The 20,580-nt window shown below is 43.7% G+C and overlaps 2 protein-coding genes across 3 annotated transcripts in view; both read left to right on the top strand.

The window, feature by feature from the left end:
• The window catches only part of LOC110535227 (B-cell receptor CD22-like), a 35,442-nt gene that overhangs the window by 90 nt on the left and 14,772 nt on the right, over positions 1-20,580 (top strand). The gene's annotated exons all lie outside the window — the stretch shown is intronic.
• Positions 207-20,580, top strand: part of LOC118937301 (B-cell receptor CD22-like) — a 45,300-nt gene continuing 24,926 nt past the window's right edge. The window contains exons 1-3 of one of the 2 annotated variants that reach the window (XM_036934778.1): positions 207-279; positions 3,335-3,718; positions 3,849-4,154. In XM_036934778.1, coding sequence (XP_036790673.1) covers positions 231-279; positions 3,335-3,718; positions 3,849-4,154 — 739 coding nt within the window. In that variant the 5' untranslated portion in view covers positions 207-230. Of the gene's footprint in view, positions 280-1,780; positions 2,020-3,334; positions 3,719-3,848; positions 4,155-20,580 lie in introns of those variants that run through there. The other variant, XM_036934777.1, reaches the window with a different exon arrangement.

The following is a 20,580-nucleotide window of genomic DNA, read 5'->3' as shown; positions in this document are numbered from 1 at the left end:
ATATTTTCTGTTCATTTTAATGTTCAAAATAAATGAAAGGAGATTAATTCTGAGTAATGAGATTCAATATGTTCTAATGTACTGCTGTTTGTTCATGTATTAGCTTTACAACTGAAGGACATCGTGTATTTGATATGGGGATGGTTTAATGTGTTGTGTGAGTTAAGTTACTCCACCAGTAAGTGTATGTTTGTACTGTTTCAGATGATCAGTAGTGTGTGAGTTCTCACATGGCTTGTTCTGAGAACATGTTTTTTCTCATTGGCCTCTTTATGTCAGGTGAGTCTTCCACACAACAACTAGTTATGAATCAGACATAAAGGAATAACCACAAGTCATTATATTTTATGGGATGTGCTATATTCCAGCCTTTTAATTGTGTAGAAAAGTGTACAGTTAATTCCTGATAAGTCTGGATTTAAACTGCTGTAAAAAAGTTATTGCATATTTTTGATACTGAACATTATCAGATATTCAATCAAAAGCTGATATTAGATAAATGGAAACTGAGTGAACAAATAACACAACATTTACATACTTATTTCATTTATTTCTTAAACAAAGTTATGCAACACCCAATGCCCCTGTGAGAAAAGTAATTGCTCCCTTATACTAAATAACTGGTTGTGCCTCCTTCAGCTGAAATGAAAACCAACTATACATTTCCTGTAGTTGTTGATCAGTCTCTCACGTTGCTGTGGAGGAATGTTGTCCCACTCTCCCGTGCAGAACTGATTTAACTCAGTGACATTTGTGGGTTTTCAAGCATGAACTGTCACAATATCTCAATTGGGATTAGGTCTGGACATTGAGTAGGCCATTCCAAAACTTTAAATTTGTGGTTTTTAATCATTTTCATGTAGATTGTGTGTTTTGGAATGGTGGCACAACCAGTTATTGAGAGTACGGGAGCAATTACTTTTTCACACAGGGGTATTGGGTGTTGCATAACTTTGTTAATGAAAGAAAATAAATAACTATAAAAAAAGTTTATAAACTCAAGTTCCCTTTATCTAATATTAGGTTTTGGTTGATGATCTGATAACAGTAAAAAAATAAGCAAAAGTAGAGAACCATAAAGGGGGAAATACTTCTTCATGTCCCTGTATGTTCATGTGAAACCGACATCAGTGTGCAGTTAACAGTATAGCTTCCACCACTGTCCCTGTATGTTCATGTGAAACCGACATCAGTGTGCAGTTAACAGTATAGCTTCCACCACTGTCCCTGTATGTTCATGTGAAACCGACATCAGTGTGCAGTTAACAGTATAGCTTCCACCACTGTCCCTGTATGTTCATGTGAAACTGACATCAGTGTGCAGTTAACAGTATAGCTTCCACCACTGTCCCTGTATGTTCATGTGAAACCGACATCAGTGTGCAGTTAACAGTATAACTTCCACCACTGTCCCTGTATGTTCATGTGAAACCGACATCAAACTAATTGTTCATAAGAAGAGCCTGAGATCAAAGTCAATATTAAGACAGTAGGGGTCAATGTTTTAAATACCTCCTCTCCTTGGTAGGCCAACATGCTCAATGTGTGTATATGCGTGTGTTTTTGAGTGAGGGGATGGGATGGTTAGCTTCAACAAAGTGAGCTGCTACTGGATAGTCAGTGTTATTACACCTGATTGAGCTGCGGTGGTTGTCACACCCTGACCTTAGAGAGCTTTTTATGTCTCTATTTTGGTTTTGTCAGGGTGTGATTTGGGTGGGCATTCTATGTTCCTTTCTCTATGTTTTGTATTTCTTTGTTTTGGCCGGGTATGGTTCTCAATCAGGGACAGCTGACTATCGTTGTCTCTGATTGGGAACCATACTTGGGTAGCTTTTTCCCACCTATGTTTTGTGGGTAGTTGTTTTCTGTTTAGTGTTTTCTGCACCTGACAGGACTGTTTCAGTTTGCACTTTGGTCTTTTTGTGTCAGTGTTCAGGTAAATAAAGGTCATGAACACTTACCACGCTGCACTTTGGTCCGATTCCTCCTCATCAGACGACGACACACGTTACAGTGGTCAGCTATGCATTGTTTTAATTGTCTTTTCGGTTGTCCTACGTAGGCTTTTCCACATGAACATGTGATGAGAGAGATTACTCCCTTTATCTTGCAAGAGATGATACCCCTAACAGGGATGTTTCCACCTGTATGTGGGTGTCTGAAGAAGGATGTTTTTGTAATGCTATTGCACTGTGAGCATGAGTCACATTGGTATTTCCAATTTGGATTGTGTGTCAAGAGTGTCTGAGTGGGCTCATGGGGCAGGTCAGATCTCACTAAACTATCCTCAATATTGTGACCATTCTTATAGACCACCAGTGGGTTGGTCCTTGAGGTGTGCAATTGTTGTGTCTGATTGCAGAATATACCAGTGCTTCTTCAGGATTGCTTTCATTTTCTCTGAACACTTGGTGTACTTAGTGCAAATGTTTTTCTTCTTTGGTTTAGTTTTTAGCAATTCTTCTCGTAGTTTTTGAGATGTTTCCATCGTTGCATCATCAATAATTTTTTCCATGTAGCCTCTGATTTTGAAATTATTTGTCATTTTCTTAGCATTGCTGTCAAAATCTGACTATTGGCCACATTTGTTTAACCCTGCATAACTGGCTATATGGTAGACCATTCCTGAGGGGAAGGGGATGCATACTATCCCCACGTAGCAGGGTATTGAGGTCTGTTGTGCTTTGTGTACAAGTCTGTATTTAATGCATCATTCTCTTTGATGATCCATAAGTCCAGGTAGTTTATATTTCTCTCAACAGTCTGCATGGTGAATTTGAGATATTCAGAGCTCTCGTTTAACAGAGTTTGGAATTAATTTAGTTCCTGCTGACTTCCTTCCCAGAGCACAAAGACATCATCTATGTATCTCTTCCATGAGAGGATTTTAGAAAGTAGGGAGTGTGTCTCTGTTTTGTAAGTGGTTCCTCAAATTGTTCCACATACAGGAAAATAGGAAAAATATAAAACTGACTCAAAGATGAAGCAGCTATTGGATAATACCAATTTAGTGAGTTTCAAGATGCAATCATTGTCTGGAGAAACGCTAGGGTCACTCTACTGAAGGAAGTGTTGCAGGTCAAAAAATATAATTTAAAAGTCTGCATTAAGATGTCTGTAATAGAAAATATGTGTCTAAAACGAATATAGACATTAATAAATGCATTTATATAGCTTCCAACATCTGTCTTACACTGAAGGAGGAGTAACAAGATGGCTGTGCAGTTGCCTCCAAACAGAGGCCCCTGTCAGTCATCTAGGATTAGTACACATCATTGGACTGAACTGAAAATACATCAGAACCTCCCTGATGTTGTCCTTTATGTTGCAGGTGTTTTGGCCTGTTTTGGTCAACGAAATTTGATCGCCACAATGCCAGATAGACTGGATGTACTGACGGGCTCCTGTGTGCAAATCCCATGTTCATTTGATATTCCTGACCATAAGTATACATTTAACAGCACCATACTAACCTCTGGAGTGTGGATTAAAGGAAACCCATACTTAGGTGGGCGTCCGGACAGAGTGATATTTAACAGTAGTAAGACGGTCAACAGATATCAAGGGAAGATAACTGGAAACATGTCCCAGAAGAACTGCACCACAGTCTTCTTCAATGTAACCACCAGTTACTCTGATAAATACTGCTTAAGGATTGAGAGTCAACCATTCCTTGCAACAGATCCTGATAAGTCTGTTAATATAGTTGCCAGTGGTAAGAGACAATTTATCTTTAAAACCAACATTTTTTTCCCAGTTTAGATTCCTTGCATCAAAGATAAAAGTAGAACAAGTGGACAGTTTAACTATTAGTGTAAAATATATTTATCTACAATGTATTACAGATTTGCCTTCCAGTCCCATCATTACTGTCTCAGGTGAGGTGAAGGAAGGGACCCCTGTCAGTTTGAACTGCTCTGCTGTCGCTCCCTGTCCCGAACACCCCCCTGAGCTGACATGGACTCTCCCAACACAGTTCACAACTGAGAACCAAATGCAAGAGAATTCAGACCAAACCAAATCAGTTCTCTCCACGGTGACCTTCACTCCGTCATACCTTCATCATGAGAAGAACATCACTTGTACTGCAGTCTACCCAGTAGGGACAAGCAACAAGACAGCTGAACATAACATGATGCTTAACGTTTCATGTAAGATTTAGTAACCGGTTCCTGAAGAATAGATCATTCTATCATGTTTTCACTGATGATTGTAATAGAGTGGTTTTGATGAGACTATTCAATATACCATATGCAGATACATTCTAAATTAACCCCTCTCCCTCAGTCTCTCCCTTGGACACCTCAGCCTCCATCAGTCCATATGATCCAGTATTAGTGGGCAGCTGTGTTAATCTGACCTGCAGCAGTACAGCCAACCCTCCTGTGACAACCTTCACCTGGTTCCAGATCAGTGAGGGTAAAACAACACAGGTAGCATCTGGACAGAGTTACTTCCTCAATGTGACTGCTAGTGATGGAGGACTATACTACTGTGAAGGAAGAAACAGTCACGGCTGTGGGAAGTCGAATGAAGTTCAGCTGGCTATTAAAGGTAAAATGGGAATGTAGGGCACAATCGTTGGTTAGATATACAATGTATATATTCAAAAGTAAGTGGACACCCCTTCAAATGCATGGATGTAGAAGAGGTACTTCTACACACCTGCTGTAACAGCTTTCTTCCTGGGAAGGAGAGGACCAAAGTGCAGTGTGATTAGTGTCCATGGTTATTTAATGACAGAAACTCAACATGAACACAGTACAAAACGTTGCAAAACCCAAAAACATCCTATTTTTTATTTTTTTTTATAAAAATAATTTATTAGCATCAATACCATTCATTCTTTACAACTCATAATTTCCATACAAACTCAAATAGTGGTATTTTAATTTAAACAAAACAAAAACCCCAAACAAAACCTCAGGGGAGCATCTTCCCTCCCCGTCATCCTACAAACTACCTTTCCCTATCTCCCCGTCCCTAATCTATCCCCTTACAAATCTAAATGACACCCAGACCTAAACCCCCCTTCCACCTCTCCCGGGCAGCATGCTGCCCCCACTTCCTCTCCTCCCTCTTCATCCTCCCCCTCAAATCTCCTTCCACCCTCCTCACTATCCCTTCCACCCCCCAATCTCTCCCTGTCTTCACCATGTTCTGCCTGGCTTCCCACAGCCCCCGTTTAAAGAGACTCATGAGAAGCCAGAGCAGAAACCTGTCCCTATCGGTCCCTCTCGCTCTCCCTACACCTCTCTCTAACCTGGCCCACGTCAATACAAAATCCCCCCTTACCAAACCTAACAACACCCGTGCCCTAGCCCATACTACTCCGGCAAAGGCACAGTCCCAAAAGACATGGCGCACAGTCTCCTCCCTGCCACAAGAAGATCTTGGACAGGTGGGGGATTGCACCAAACTATACCGGTACATGATGGAACGTACCGGCAAGCACTTATGGAGGCTCAACCAATTCAGGTCCTTGAGCCTGTTGTCCAGACCCCGCGCCTGCACTCCCTCCCAGACCACTTCCGAGATGCCCACTACAGGCGCCGGACTCCCTGCCTTTCTGACTTCCTCGTACAGGTGCCTGTGATCTAAACCTACTCGGGCAACTTCAACCTCAGGGTGCTCACGCAGCCACTTGGCCGCATGACCAAAGTGCCACGGCAGCTGTTCCGCCCGAGGACCCGTGTTAGACCACACCATTACGCTTCTCGCCTGATACGAGAAGAACACCCGCAGGAGGTAACCGGACGGGTGTATCACTGGATGAGCAAGCTCCGTTAACAAGAAAGAAACAAAAATTGCGTCCAGCTTGAGGGGGAAATGTGGTACCCCCCTACCTCCCTCCCCGATGGGACAAAGCATGCGTGCCCTGGCGACCCACTCGCACCTGCCACTCCACATGAACTGAAACACAAGCCTCACTAGAGGCCTCCTCAGACTAGCCGGCAATGGGTAGATGTACGCCAAATACAAAAGAGACGGCAACACATCCACCTTTAGAACCAGGACTTTGCCCATAAAAGACAAATACCTAGCCTTCCACATTGCTAGCTTCCTCTGTACCACTGCGATACGCATGTTCCAGTTTAGCGTCGCTGAGCCGGAGGTCTCAAAATGGACCCCGAGAATCCTCAGGGCCCCCTCACAGAGAGATAACCCCCCGGGCACATCCGTTCTACCGCGCCATCTTCCGAAAAACTTGACGGAAGACTTTGCATGGTTCAGAACTGCTCCCGACGCTCGGGTGAAATCCCCAAAGATGGCAAGGGACCTTGTCAGGCACGAGTCCTTGCACAGCAGCAAGGAAGTGTCGTCGGCGTACTGCGTCATCTTAACACGCAGCCCACCACTTCCAGGGATCAACAAGCCTTCCACCCCTGTGTCTGCCCTAATGGCAGCCCCCAGAGGCTCCATGTACAGAACGAAGAGGAGAGCCGAGAGTGGGCACCCCTGCCTGACCCCAGACGAGAGGTCAAAAACGTCACCCAAGTGACTATTTACACTAACTCGGCACCCCGCTCCGACATATAATGTACGAATCCATCCTATGAACTTCTCCCCAAATCCTAATCGACCTAACACTCTGAATAAAAATGATCTATTCACGCGATCAAAGGCTTTCGCCTGATCTAGCGCTGCTACCATTAAAGGCAGTCCTCTATCTTCAACCCAAGCGATGGAGTCCCTGATTAACTGTAGGTTCCATCTAATAGAGCGGCCCTCTACCCCGCACGTCTGATCCTCATGGACGACGTAGGGAAGGACTGTGCGCAACCGGTCTGCTAAAACCTTTGCAAGTAGCTTGTAATCTACACACAGCATGGTCAACGGCCGCCAGTTGCCAAGGTCTGTTACTTCCCCCTTCTTATATAAAAGTGACAGCACACCAACAGCCATTGATCCCCCCGGGACCCCCGTCTCAAGGATGGCCTTCAAGACTTCGAGGACCACTGGTCCAAGTATACCCCAAAACTTGAGATAAAACTCAGCCGGCAGCCCATCTATCCCAGGCACCTTCCCTTTTCCCATCCTCCTAAGAGCGCTCTCAACCTCTTCTAGTGAGATCTGGGCCTCCATCACTTCTCTAATGTCCTCCGGCAACCGCCTGGACAAGTGTTCTAAAAACACATTTCCCTGCTCTACATCTATTTCCCTTTCCTTAAATAAACCTTGGAAATGATCAGTTGTCACCCTGACCATATCCTCTGGTTCTCTAACTATACTACCATTTTCTTCCCTAACGCCATGCATTACCTTCCTACTCTGTCTGGCCCTAACCGACTTAAAGAACATAGCAGAACAAGTCTCATTGTGTTCTAGAAAGCCACTATGCGCACGCTCCAGGAAAGCTCGAGCCTTCCGCTCCTGCAACTCCCTGAGCTGCGCCTTTAGGGTTGCGGATCTCTCCCAGTCAAACGACCCGCCGAGGTTGCCTGCCTCGTACTCGAGTTCAATTAACCTTTGGATACGATCCACCTCCCTCCTCTCCTCCCTTTTTTTCCTCTTGCAATACCCTATTATAAAAGCCCTAATTCTCACCTTAACTAATTCCCACCACTCTAACACCCCCTCGCACATGGACCGGAGACCCTCAAGTCTCCAAAAGAAACCATAAAACCCGTCAACAAAAGCCTGCTCCTCCAGCACATCCCGATCTAGCTTCCAGTACCCCCTACCAAAGAGGCAGACTGGCGACCCCACCTGCAGGAGCACCCCGTCGTGATCCGAGAAAACAGGCAACAGCCGCCCAGACAACTTACCCAAAGACCTGGGTACAAAAATATAGTCGAGCCTCCGCTCAACCCCCCTGGAGTTGCGCCATGTAGGACCGTCCATTTTCGGAGTAGTGTGCAGACCACCATCTACCAGACCATGGCAAGCCATTAGCCTGGCAATGGCGCCTGCACTGCTATCCCCCCCTCTTCCTAAATCTGTATTAAAATCCCCCCCTATCACTAATTTCCTATTTGTGACACACAGGGGCGTCAGACAGTCCACCATCTCCCTCCTGTCTGCCACCACCTGTGGTCCATACACCACCACTAATCTAAAATTACAATCCCTTATCGTGACATCCACCCCTATAACCCTCCCCTGCATTACCACAAAATAATCCTCCACTTTAACCTCCCTGTGCCCACACAAAATCCCTACCCCCGATGAGTGCACCCCCCCAACACCCCAAACCAACTCCCCCTTGTCCCACTCCCTCTTAAACCTATTAACATCCCCTCCATCCCTCAGGTGAACCTCCTGTAAAAAACAAAAATCAAACCCCACACCCTCCAAATAACTAAAAACCGCCCTCCTCTTAACACAATCCCTTAAACCCCTTACATTTAAACTAACAAAAGTTAAATCAGACCCCATGAAAGAATAAAATAAAAACATGTAATACACTCAAATTCTAAACCCAGACAGAAATAAACAAAAACAGGAGACTCACCCGATGCTCCCCTGCTCCATATCTACCGGTGATGACACCTTCTGTACACCCAACATCCCCCCCTCTTCCTCCATCTCACCAACCCAGGATGCAGGATTAGTGTTTGGCTCCGGGGTGCCCTGCACCCTGGGTCTACCCCCACAATCCTCCCCCTCCCCAGTGCTGCAGCTGGATTGGAAAAAATTCGGGGAGGCTGAGTCCCCAAACAAAAAACTCCCCACCTCCTCCTGTACCCAGTCCTGAGTCCTGTTAGGTGTGTCCCCACCCAACAGACATTGAGAGCCTGTGGAAACCAGCAGCAACCCAGAGGTTTCTCCCACCCCCATCACTCTCTTGGCCATCCCCTCCCTCTCACTGTCGGCCAATCGCTCCCGCCTCTTCATTCTCTTCTTTGGTGATGACGGCAGTGGAGAGATACCAATCCCCCCCCCCGCCAGCTCCTCCACCATACCCCTCATCTCTTCCACCAGGGCACATTCCCCCCAGTCCACTTGCTCTTCCACCGTCTCCTTCTCCACCACTCCTCCATCGCTTTCTTCTCTCTCATGCTCCTCCACTCGGTTGCCGTCTTCCGCCGCTTTTCCTGGTTCTCCTACTCCCGTGCCTCCTCCTCCTTCCTTGTGGCCTTCCCCTCTGGACCTGTACTCTGATCATGAGGCGTGCTTCCTTCCCCTCCTCTTCTTCCCCCATCCCCCGCCCCTGCTCCCCCCCCAGCCGCAGACGCATATGACCGCTGACGGGCCGGGCACCCCCGCCACAGGTGTGCTGACGAGCCACACCCATGGCACGTCTTAGGCTTGTCACAATCCCTCGCCTCATGATCCTCAGATGCACAAAATCTGCATTTTCTTGTACTGCATGAGGCGAATATGTGACCGTAGGCCATACAGCGTCTGCAAAATGGGGGCTGACGTGCATAAAACAACGTCCCCCTGTCAGCCCCTAGGGAGAACATAGCAGGAGGATGGAGGTAGCCACCATGTCCCTTTGGGTCCTCTCTGAGGAGGGCCTGGAAACCTCTCCTCCCATTCCAAAACCCAAGGGAGTCTTTGAGGTGCCTTGCTGAGGAGACGTTATCCATATATCTCCCCAGAAAAGCCCTCACCTCTTCGTCCTTAACGTAAGGGTTGTAAATGTTGACAGTTACAACCCTAAAATTATTCTTCGCCAGGCTTGTTATTTCGTAGTGGCACATCGGCCTCTCACCTCCCACTGCTCTTGCCCTTCTCAGGATATCATTGTGTTTTGCCTCTGTATATAGTGCCACGTCGTATGCTCCCTCCAACGAGTTGCCTTGGAAACAAAACACGTCCTTCACCGTCAGCTTTAGAATCCCCATCAATATTATCCTTCCAAAAGATTCCCGTCCTAAAGGCTCCATCTCCTTTTCCTTCCAAGCAAACCTAATCGTGTTAGCCAGCCCAATCCCAGGGACCGACCGTGTTGATGTATTTAGCACCATCTCCGCAAGGAGAATGGCGCTCGTTCTCTTTTCTTCCAAAACAAGTGAAAAGAAAAAACCAAAGTGACTGAGCCTTATCTTGTGACAACAAACACAGAGACAGGAACAATCACCCACAAATCCCAACACAAAACAGGCTACCTAAATATGGTTCCCAATCAGAGACAATGACTAACACCTGCCTCTGATTGAGAACCATATCAGGCCAAACATAGAAATAGACAAACTAGACACAACATAGAATGCCCACCCAGCTCACGTCCTGACCAACACTAAAACAAGGAAAACACACAAGAACTATGGTCAGAACGTGACACCTGCTGTATGTATCTAGGTATGATACGGTTTTAGGATCTTAATTTGATCACTGTATTGTTGCTTAGAAGTATATTGCATTGTGGGAAACACAGATAAGCTTTGTGATTTGCATATATTCACCAAATCCTGCACTGAAACATGGTTATATTAATAGTATTGCACTTTTCATGCAGCCTTATTTTGTCCAGCTAATAGACTCACCACCAATGGATCAACATTACAGAGGAAACGTTCAAGTCCTTTTACTGCAGGATTATTTCACTGCAACAATACTGGATAAATTAAGATCTTACATCTGTACATCTACAGTATATGTATAATTTGTAATATTAGACAATGTGCAAAATGTTTCCTCTTTTTGGAACAGATGGCTATAATGTGTGTTTTATTTACAGGGCATGAAGAGCCTGTTAACCCAAAGGTTTTTGAGATTGTAGGAAAAACCTTGGGGTTGATTTTCCTTTTCAGCCTGATCGTATTCTCTGCATGGTAAAAAGATATTCCCAGCCTCAATTTTTACATATTTATCATGCTGATTGTGCTTTTGTTTTTGAAAACCTAAATGAATGTCAAAATACCTTTATTCTTGTCTTCCAGGAGGAGGAGAACATCTAGACTCCCCAGTGGGTTTGACATGACAGACCGTTCACAGGGACTGGTGGGAATGGTAGAATTACCTTTTAAAACCCATCTAGAATGTGTGTTTCAGGAAGAATTGAATGAATACTGTGTTGTGTAACCAACTGTAACTATGAAGTCATTATTCTTCTGAAGTGTCGGTCCTGACAACTGTTCCTTTCTCTGTGTTCTCTCCACAGAACTCCCCGGTTGGGACAGTGTGCTCTAACCAGGCCACGGTCGGTAGAGGGAACCAGTAACCACCACTTAACAACCTAGATGGTCTTTAAGCACAAGTCAATCAGAGGTGCATGTTAATTATTTTTCCAATGGCTATTAAGTGTTTTTATGTACAATATTGTCATTGTGTATTAGTTTTAAATTGATACTTTTGTTACATTTATAATTGTGTGCTCTTTAATTATCTGCCTGTTTATAGAATTTGCTGGGATGAAAAGTGTTTAACTGTTACTATAGTGTTGATATGATGATGTAGGCTACTCTTTATTTTGGACCATTTATTTTGAGTGTTGAGTTCACAGAGCATCTGTTTAATGGGTTCCAGTATAGAGGAACTGCTGAGTTCAACTAGCTCACTGAAGGCAGATTAAGACCATATAAAGTCAATGATGACTGAGGAGAGAAGACACAGTTAGTTGGAGAGACAGTGGTCTGATACAAGACAGGAAGTTGGTGCAGTAAGTCTACATGATGGCAGAATGGTGTTAACATCTACTAGTCACTGTTTCTCTTATTATTTTGTGCAGTTCCCAGAATAATAATATCTATTTTCAGTTTATATCTATTTAGAAGTAATTATTTCAGTTTTTATGTTGAGTGTTAAATCGAAGAAACAATTGAGACTGAATTTAAGGTTGTTTATTAATTGCCCTGTCATTAAAACCTTTACATTCAATTCCCGTGAAATCTTTTGGTCTTATTGGTCCAACATTTAACATCTCATTAAAATGGATTCTATTGAGATTTTGTGTCACTGTTCTACACACAATGTGGAATTATGTTTTTAGACATAAAAATGAAAAGCTGAAAGTCAATATGTATTCAACACCTTTTCCATGTCAAGACTAAATGAGTTCAGGAGTAAAGATTTCCTTAACTAGTCACATGAGTTGCATGGATTCACTCTGTGTGCAATGCTAGTGTTTAACATGATTTTTAAATGACTACCTCATCTCTGTACCCCACACATACAATTTTCTGTAAGATCCCCAGTCAAGCAGCAACTTTCAAACAGATATAAACAGCTTTTCCATTCCCTCACAAAGAAGGGCACCTGTTGGTAGATGGGTAAAAAGAAAAGATATCTGACCTTGAAAACCCCTTTGAGCGTAGTGAGTTTATTAATTACACTTTGGATGGTTTATCAATACACCCAATCACTACAAAGATACAGGCGTCCTTCCTAACTCAGTCGCCGGAGAGGAAAAACACTGCACAGGGATTTCACCCACAGGAGGTTGGTGGCACCTTAATTGGGGAGAACGTACTCGTGGTAATGGCTGGAGCAGAACAGGTGGAATGGTACCAAATACATCCAACAAGTTTTCCATGTGTTTGATTCCATTCCATTTGCTCCGTTCCAGACATTATTATGAGTTGTCTTCCCCTCAGCAGCCTCCACTGGTTTCACCATAAGGTCAATGGTGACTTTAAAACAGTTACATAGTTTAACGGCTGTGATTGGAGAAAACTGAGGATGGATCAACAACATGTTACTTTCTCCGTAATACAAACCTAAATGAGAGACTGAAATGATGGAAACGTACCGAATAAAAAAATATTCCAAAACATGCATTCTGTTTGCAATTAGTCACTAATGTAAAACTGCAAAACATTTAGACAAGAAATTCACTCTATGTCCAACATATCGTTGAGTACCACACTTCATCTTTTCAAGCATGGTGATGGCTGCAATATGTTATGGGTATGCTTGTCATCAAGTGTTTTAGGATAAAAATAAATGGAATAGAGCTAAGCAAAGGCAAAACTAGAGAATAACCTGATTTAGACTTCTTTTCAAAAGACACTGGGACACAAATTCACCTTTCAGCAGGACAACAACCTAAAACAAACAGCCAAATATACACCAGAGTTGCTTACTATGACAATATTGTATGTTCCTAATTGTCCAAGTTACAGTTTTGATGGGCTTGAAAATCTATGACAAGACTTGAAAATGGCTGTCAAGCAATGATCAACAACCAATTTGAAAGAGCTTGATGAATTTTTTAAAATAATAATGTGGAAATATTGTTCATTTCAGATGTGCAAAGCTCTTATAGACTTAACAAGAGACTCACAGCTCTTTTTGATTTATTTTTATTTCACCTTTAGTTAACCAGGTAGGCCAGTTAAGAGCAGGTCTCATTTACAACTGCCACCTGGCCAAAATAAAGCAAAGCAGTGTGACACAAACAACACAGAGGTACACATGGAATAAACATACAGTCAATAATACAATAGAAAAAGTCTATATACAGTGTGTGCAAATGAGGTAGGATAAGAGAGGTAATGCAATAAATAGGCAATAGTGGCGAAATAATTACAATATAGCAATTAAACACTGGGGTGATAGATGTGCAGAAGATGAGTGTGCAAGTAGAGATACTGGGGTGCAAAGGAGCAAAATAAATAATAGTGTGGGGATGAGGTAATTGGATGGGCTATTTACAGATGGGCTATGTACAGGTGCAGTGATCTGTGAGCTGCTCTGACAGCTGGTGCTTAAAGTTAGTGAGGGAGATATGACTCTCCAGCTTCAGTGATTTTTGCAGTTCGTTTCAGTCATTGGCAGCAGAGAACAGGAAGGAGAGGCAGCCAAAGTAAGAATTGGCATTGGTGGTGACCAGTGAAATATACCTGCTGGAGCGCGTGCTATGGGTGGGTGCTGCTATGGTGACCAGTGAGCTGAGATAAGGCGGGGCTTTACTTTGCAGAGACTTGTAGATGACCTGGAGCCAGTGGGTTTGGCGACGAGTATAAAGCGAGGGCCAGCCAACGAGAGCATACAGGTCTCAGTGGTGGGTGGTATATGGGGCTTTGGTGACATTCAGATGACACTATGATAGACTGCATCCAATTTGTTGAGTTGAGTGTTGGAAGCTATTGTGTAAAGGACGTCGACGAAGTCGAGGATCAGTAGGATAGTCAGTTTTACAAGGGTATGTTAGGCAGCATGAGTGAAGGATTATTTGTTGCGAAGTAGTAAGCCGATTCTAAATTACATTTTGGGTTGGATATGTTTAATGTGAGTCTGGAAGGAGAGTATACAGTCTAATCAGACACCTAGGTATTTGTAGTTGTCCACATATTCTAGGTCAGAACCGTCCAGAGTAGTGATGCTGCTTAGAGTTGCCCTGCCCTATACAAAACACTCACAAAATTTGAGTTTGCTATTCACAAGAAGCATTGCCTAATGTGAACTGTACCTCAAACAAAATAGATCTCAGAAGACCTAAGATTAAGAATTATTGACTTATATAAATCTGGAAGGGGTTACAAAAGTATCTCTAAAAGCCCTGATGTTCATTAGTCCACGGTAAGACGAATTGTCTATAAATGGAGAAAGTTCAGTAATGTTGCTACTCTCCCTAGGACTGGCCTTCCTGCAAACGTGACTGCAAGACCACAGCGCAGAATGCTCAATGAGGTTAAGAAGAATCCTAGAGTGTCAGCTAACGATTTACAGCAATCTCTGGAACATGCAAACATCTCTGTTAACAAGTCTACGATATGTAAAACACTGAACAAAAATGGTGTTCATGGGAGGACACCACAGAAGAAGTCACTGCTGTCCAAAAACAAATATTGCTTTCACAGCGCTACTGGCAAAATATTCTGTGGATAGATGAAACTAAAGTTGAGTTGTTTGGAAGGAACACACAACACTAAGTGTGGAGAAAAAAAGGCACAACACACCAACATCAAAACCTCATCCCAACTGTAAAGTAGGGTGGAGGGAGCATCATGGTTGGGGTCTGCTTTGCTTCCACAGGGCCTGGACAGCTTGCTATCATCATCGGAAAAATTATTTCCCAAGTTTATCAGGACTTTTTGCAGCAGAATGTAAGGCTATCTGTCCTCCAATTGAAGGTCAACAGAAGTTGAGTGATGCAACAGGACAACAACCCAAAACACAGAAGTAAATCAACAACAGAATGGCTTCAACAGAAGAAAATACGCCTTCTGGAGTGACCCAGTCAGAGTCCTGACCTCAACCCGATTGCGATGCAGTGGCATGACCTCAAGAGAGCAGTTCACACCAGACATCACAAGAATATTGCTTAACTGAAACAGTTCAGTAGTACAGAAAACGTTTGGTTGAGGTTATTGCTTCCAAAGGAGGGTAAACCAGTTATACAATCCAAAGGTTCACTAACTTTTCCCACCCTGCACTGTGAATGTTTACTTGTGTGTTCAATAAAGACGTGAAAACGTATCATTGTTTGTGTGTTGTTAGTTTAAGCAGACTGTGTTTGTCTATTGTTGTGGCTTAGATGAAGATCAGATTAAATTGTATGACCAATTTAAGCAGGTAATTCCAAAGGGTTCACATACTTTTTCTTGCCACTGTAAACTCAGGGTACCAAACGCTGTCTTCCAACCCGAGATAGGAGAGCATTTTCTTAACCATATCCCTTTTACCAAACCTATTTTTATTTATTTTTTAACCTTTATATAATCAAGGTGAAGTGAAAAGAGTGTCTCTGTGGCATCCAGCCCACCAGGCACCTCTTTGCAAATAGACCTCAAAGAGGAAGTTGGTGTAGGAGAAGGTGAGTGGTGTGTGAGAATCACTCAGATACAATTACAGTTACTCTGTCTCATACCAAGTCTGTTTTTCATGTTGAAACATAATGTGACAACCATATGTTTTGCATCGAACTCAAATGTAACTTTTCCTTTTTTGTCTTGAGTCAAATGGTTCATGATTGAACTGTATTTTTAAGTCCCACACACATTCCTATTCAAGCCTGGCAAGAATCAACATCTTCACAGTATCTTCTGTTATGTTGAACATTCAAAATAAATTAAAGAAATTAATTATGAGTAATGAGATTCAATATGTTCAAAGTACTGCTGTTTGTTCATGTTTTAGCTTCACAACTGAAAGACATAGTGTATTTGATATGGGGATGGTTCAATGCAATGTGTTGTGAGTTCAGCTACTCTACCAGTAAGTATATAGAAAAGTGTACAGATAATTCCTGATAAGTAGAGTTTAATAGTCTGGATTCAAACATTCTGTGCTCCAGATATGTGCATGATCCAGTTTAGGGCATGCAGTTGTGACATCAGGACTCCCCCTTCCGGCGCCGACAGAGATGGCCGCCTTGCTTCGCGTTCCTAGGAAACTATGCAGTATTTTGTTTTTTTACGTGTTATTTCTTACATTGGTACCCCAGGTAATCTTAGGTTTCATTACATACAGTCGGGAGGAACTACTGAATATAAGAGCAACGTCAACTCACCATCATTACGACCAGGAATATGACTTTCCCGAAGCGGATCCTGTGTTCTGCCTTACACCCAGGACAATGGATCGGATCCCAGCTGGCGACCCAAAACAACGACGTCGTAAAAGAGGCAAACAAAGCGGTCTTCTGGTCAGGCTCCGGAGACGGGCACATCGCGCACCACTCCCTAGCATACTCCCAGTCTCTTGACAACAAGATTGATGAAATCCAAGCAAGGGTAGCAAGGGTAGCATTCCAGAGAGACATCAGAGACTGTAACGTTCTTTGCTTCACGGAAACATGGCTCAATCGAGAGACGCTATCAGAGTCGGTGCAGCCAGCTGGTTTCTTCACGCATCGCACCGACAGAAACAAGCATCTTTCTGGTAAGAAGGGCGGGGGTGTAGCCTTATGATTAACGAGACGTGGTGTGATCATAACAACATACAGGAACTCAAGTCATTCTGTTCACTTGACTTAGAATTCCTCACAATCAAATGTCGACCGCATTATCTACCAAGGGAATTCTCTTAGATTATAATCACAGCCGTATATATTCCCCTCCAAGCAGACGCATCGATGGCCCTGAACAAACTTTATTTGACTCTATGCAAACTGGAAACCACATATCCTGAGGCTGCATTCATTGTAGCTGGGGATTTTAACAAGGCTAATCTGAAAACAAGACTCCTTAAATTGTATCAGCATATTGATTGCGTAACCAGGGCTGGTAAAACCCTGGATCATTGTTATTCTAACTTCTGCGATGCATATAAGGCCCTCCCCCGCCTTCCTTTCGGAAAAGCTGACCACGACTCCATTTTGTTGTTCCCAGCCTACAGACAGAAACTAAAACAAAAAGCTCAGGCCTGTTCAACACTGGTCCGACCATTCTGATTCCACGCTTCAAGACTGCTTCGATCATGTGGATTGGGGTATGTTCCGCATTGGTCCAACAAGAACATTGACGAATACGCTGATTCGTTGAGCGAGTTCATAAGAAAATGTATTGACGATGTCGTACCCATAGCAACGATTAAAACATTCCCAAACCAGAAACCGTGGATTGATGGCAGCATTCGGTGAAACTGAAAGCGCGAACCACTGCTTTTAACTAGGGAAAGATGACCGGAAACATGACCGAATACAAACAGTGTAGCTATTCCCTCCGCAAGGCAATCAAACAAGCTAAGCTTCAGTATAGAGACAAAGTAGAGTCGCAATTCAACGGCTCAGACACAAGAGGTATGTGGCAGGGTCTACAGTCAATCACGGATTACAAAAAGAAAACCAGCCCCGTCGCGGACCAGGATGTTTTGCTCCCAGACAGAATAAATAACTTTTTTGTCCGCTTTGAGGACAATACAGTGCCACTGACAGTGCCCGCAACCAAAACCTGCAGGCTCTCCTTCACTGCAGCCGACGTGAGTAAAACATTTAAACGTGTTAACCCTCGCAAGGCTGCAGGCCCAGATGACATCCCCAGCCGCGTCCTCAGAGCATGCGCAGACCCGCTGGCTGGTGTGTTTACGGACATATTCAATCAATCCTTATCCCAGTCTGCTGTTCCCACATGCTTCAAGAGGGCCACCATTGTCCCTGTTCCCAAGAAAGCTAAGGTAACTGAGCTAAACGTCTACCGCCCCGTAGCACTCACTTCCGTCATCATGAAGTGCTTTGAGAGACTTGTCAAGGACCATATAACCTCCACCCTACCTGACACCCTAGACCCACTCCAACTTGCTTACCGCCCAAATAGGTCCACAGACGACGCAATCGCAACCACAATGCACACTGCCCTAACCCATCTGGACAAGAGGAATACCTATGTGAGAATGCTGTTCATCGACTACAGCTCAGAATTTAACACCATAGTACCCTCCAAACTCATCATCAAGCTGGGTCTCGACCATCCTGGGTCTCGACCCCGCCCTGTGCAACTGGGTACTGGACTTCCTGACGGGCCGCCCCCCAGGTGGCGAGGGTAGGTAACAACATCTCCACCCCGCTGATCCTCAACACTGGGGCCCCACAAGGGTGCGTTCTGAGCCCTCTCCTGTACTCCCTGTTCACCCATGACTGCGTGGCCATGCACGCCTCCAACTCAATCATCAAGTTTGCGGATGACACTACAGTGGTAGGCTTGATTACCAACAACGACGAGACGGCTTATATGGGAGAGGTGAGGGCCCTCGGAGTGTGGTGTCAGGAAAATAACCTCACACTCAACGTCAACAAAACAAAGGAGATGATTGTGGACTTCAGGAAACAGCAGAGGGAGCACCCCCCTATCCACATCGACAGGACAGTAGTGGAGAGGGTAGTAAGTTTTAAGTTCCTCAGGAGGCTGAAGAAATTTGTCTTGTCACCAAAAGCACTCACAAACTTTTACAGATGCACAATCGAGATCATCCTGTCGGGCTGTATGGCAACTGCTCCGCCCACAACCGTAAGGCTCTCCAGAGGGTAGTGAGGTCTGCACAACGCATCACCGGGGGCAAACTACCTGCCCTCCAGGACACCTACACCACCCGATGTCACAGGAAGGCCATAAAGATCATCAAGGACAACAACCACCCGAGCCACTGGCTGTTCATCAAAGGTGCATCAAAGCAGAGACCGAGAGACTGAAAAACAGCTTCTATCTCAAGGCCATCAGACTGTTAAACAGCCACCACTAACATTGAGTGGCTGCTGCCAACACACTGATTCAACTCCAGCCACTTATAATGGAAATTGGTGTAAAAATATATCACTAGCTACTTTAAACAATGCTACTTAATATAATGTTTACATACCCTACATTACTCATCTCATATGTATATGTATATACTGTACTCATCTCATATACTGTATCATCTACTGCATCTTTATATAATACATGTATCACTAGCCTCTTTAAACTATGCCACTTTGTTTACATACCCTACATTACTCATCTCATATGTATGTACTGTACTCTATACCATCTACTGCATCTTGCCTATGCTGTTCTGTACCATCACTCATTCATATATCTTTATGTACATGTTCTTTATCCCTTTACACTTGTGTGTATAAGGTAGTAGTTGTGGAATTGTTAGGTTAGATTACTCGTTGGTTATTACTGCATTATCGGAACTAGAAGCACAAGCATTTCGCTACACTTGCATTAAAACCTGCTAACCATGTGTATGTGACAAATACATTTGATTTGATTTGTATATTGAAATTAGTTAATATATTTTGCTGCAGAAGGAGAGATAGACTGTACTGAAAAGATCATATTACCTCCCTGATGTTGTCCTTCATGTTCCAAGTGTTTTGGCCTGTTTGGCCAACGAGATTTGATTGCCACAATGGCAGATAGACTGGACGTACTGACTAGCTCCTGTATGCAAATCCCATGTTCATTTGATAGTCCTTACTATAAATTGAACAGCACAATACTTACCTCTGGAGTGTGGATTAAAGAATTACCAGTCTTTGGTGGGCGTCCGGACAGAGTGATATTTAACAGCAGTAAGAAGGTCAACAGATATCAAGGGTAGATAACTGGAAACATGTCCCAGAAGAACTGCACCACAGTCTTCTTCAATGTCACCACCAGTTACTCTGATAAATCATCATTCAAAGCAACAGACCCTCAACAAGTCTGTTTATTTACTGTAGTTGTCAATGGTAAGAAGAGACAGACTATTTAACTTTGATATATTTTTCTAAAATGATATGACTAGAATACGACCAAGTAGGTGGTGTGCCTGTCGGTGTAAAATATATTTATCTACAATGTATTACAGATTTTCCTTCCAGTCCCATCATTACTGTCTCAGGTGAGGTGAAGGAAGGGACCCCTGTCAGCTTGAACTGCTCTGCTTTCACTCCCTGTCCTGAACACCCCCCTGAGCTGACATGGACTCTCCCAACACAGTTCACACCTGAGAACCAAATGCAGGAGAATCCAGACCAGACCAAATCAGTTCTATCTATGGTGACCTTCACTCCATCATACCTTCATCATGAGAAGAACATCACTTGTACTGCAGTCTACCCAGTAGGGACAAGCAACAATAGAGCTGAACATAACATGATGCTTAACGTTTCATGTAAGATTTAGTCACCGGTTCCTGTAGAATAGATCATTCTATCATGTTTTCACTGATGATTGTAATAGAGTGGTTTTGATGAGACTATTCAATATACCATATCCAGATACATTCTAAATGAACCCCTCTCCCTCAGTCTCTCCTAAGGACACCTCAGCCTCG

The sequence above is a fragment of the Oncorhynchus mykiss genome, chromosome 11 (genome assembly GCF_013265735.2).
Source record: "Oncorhynchus mykiss isolate Arlee chromosome 11, USDA_OmykA_1.1, whole genome shotgun sequence".
Lineage (NCBI taxonomy): Eukaryota > Metazoa > Chordata > Actinopteri > Salmoniformes > Salmonidae > Oncorhynchus > Oncorhynchus mykiss.
This window is presented reverse-complemented; position numbering and strand designations above follow the sequence as displayed.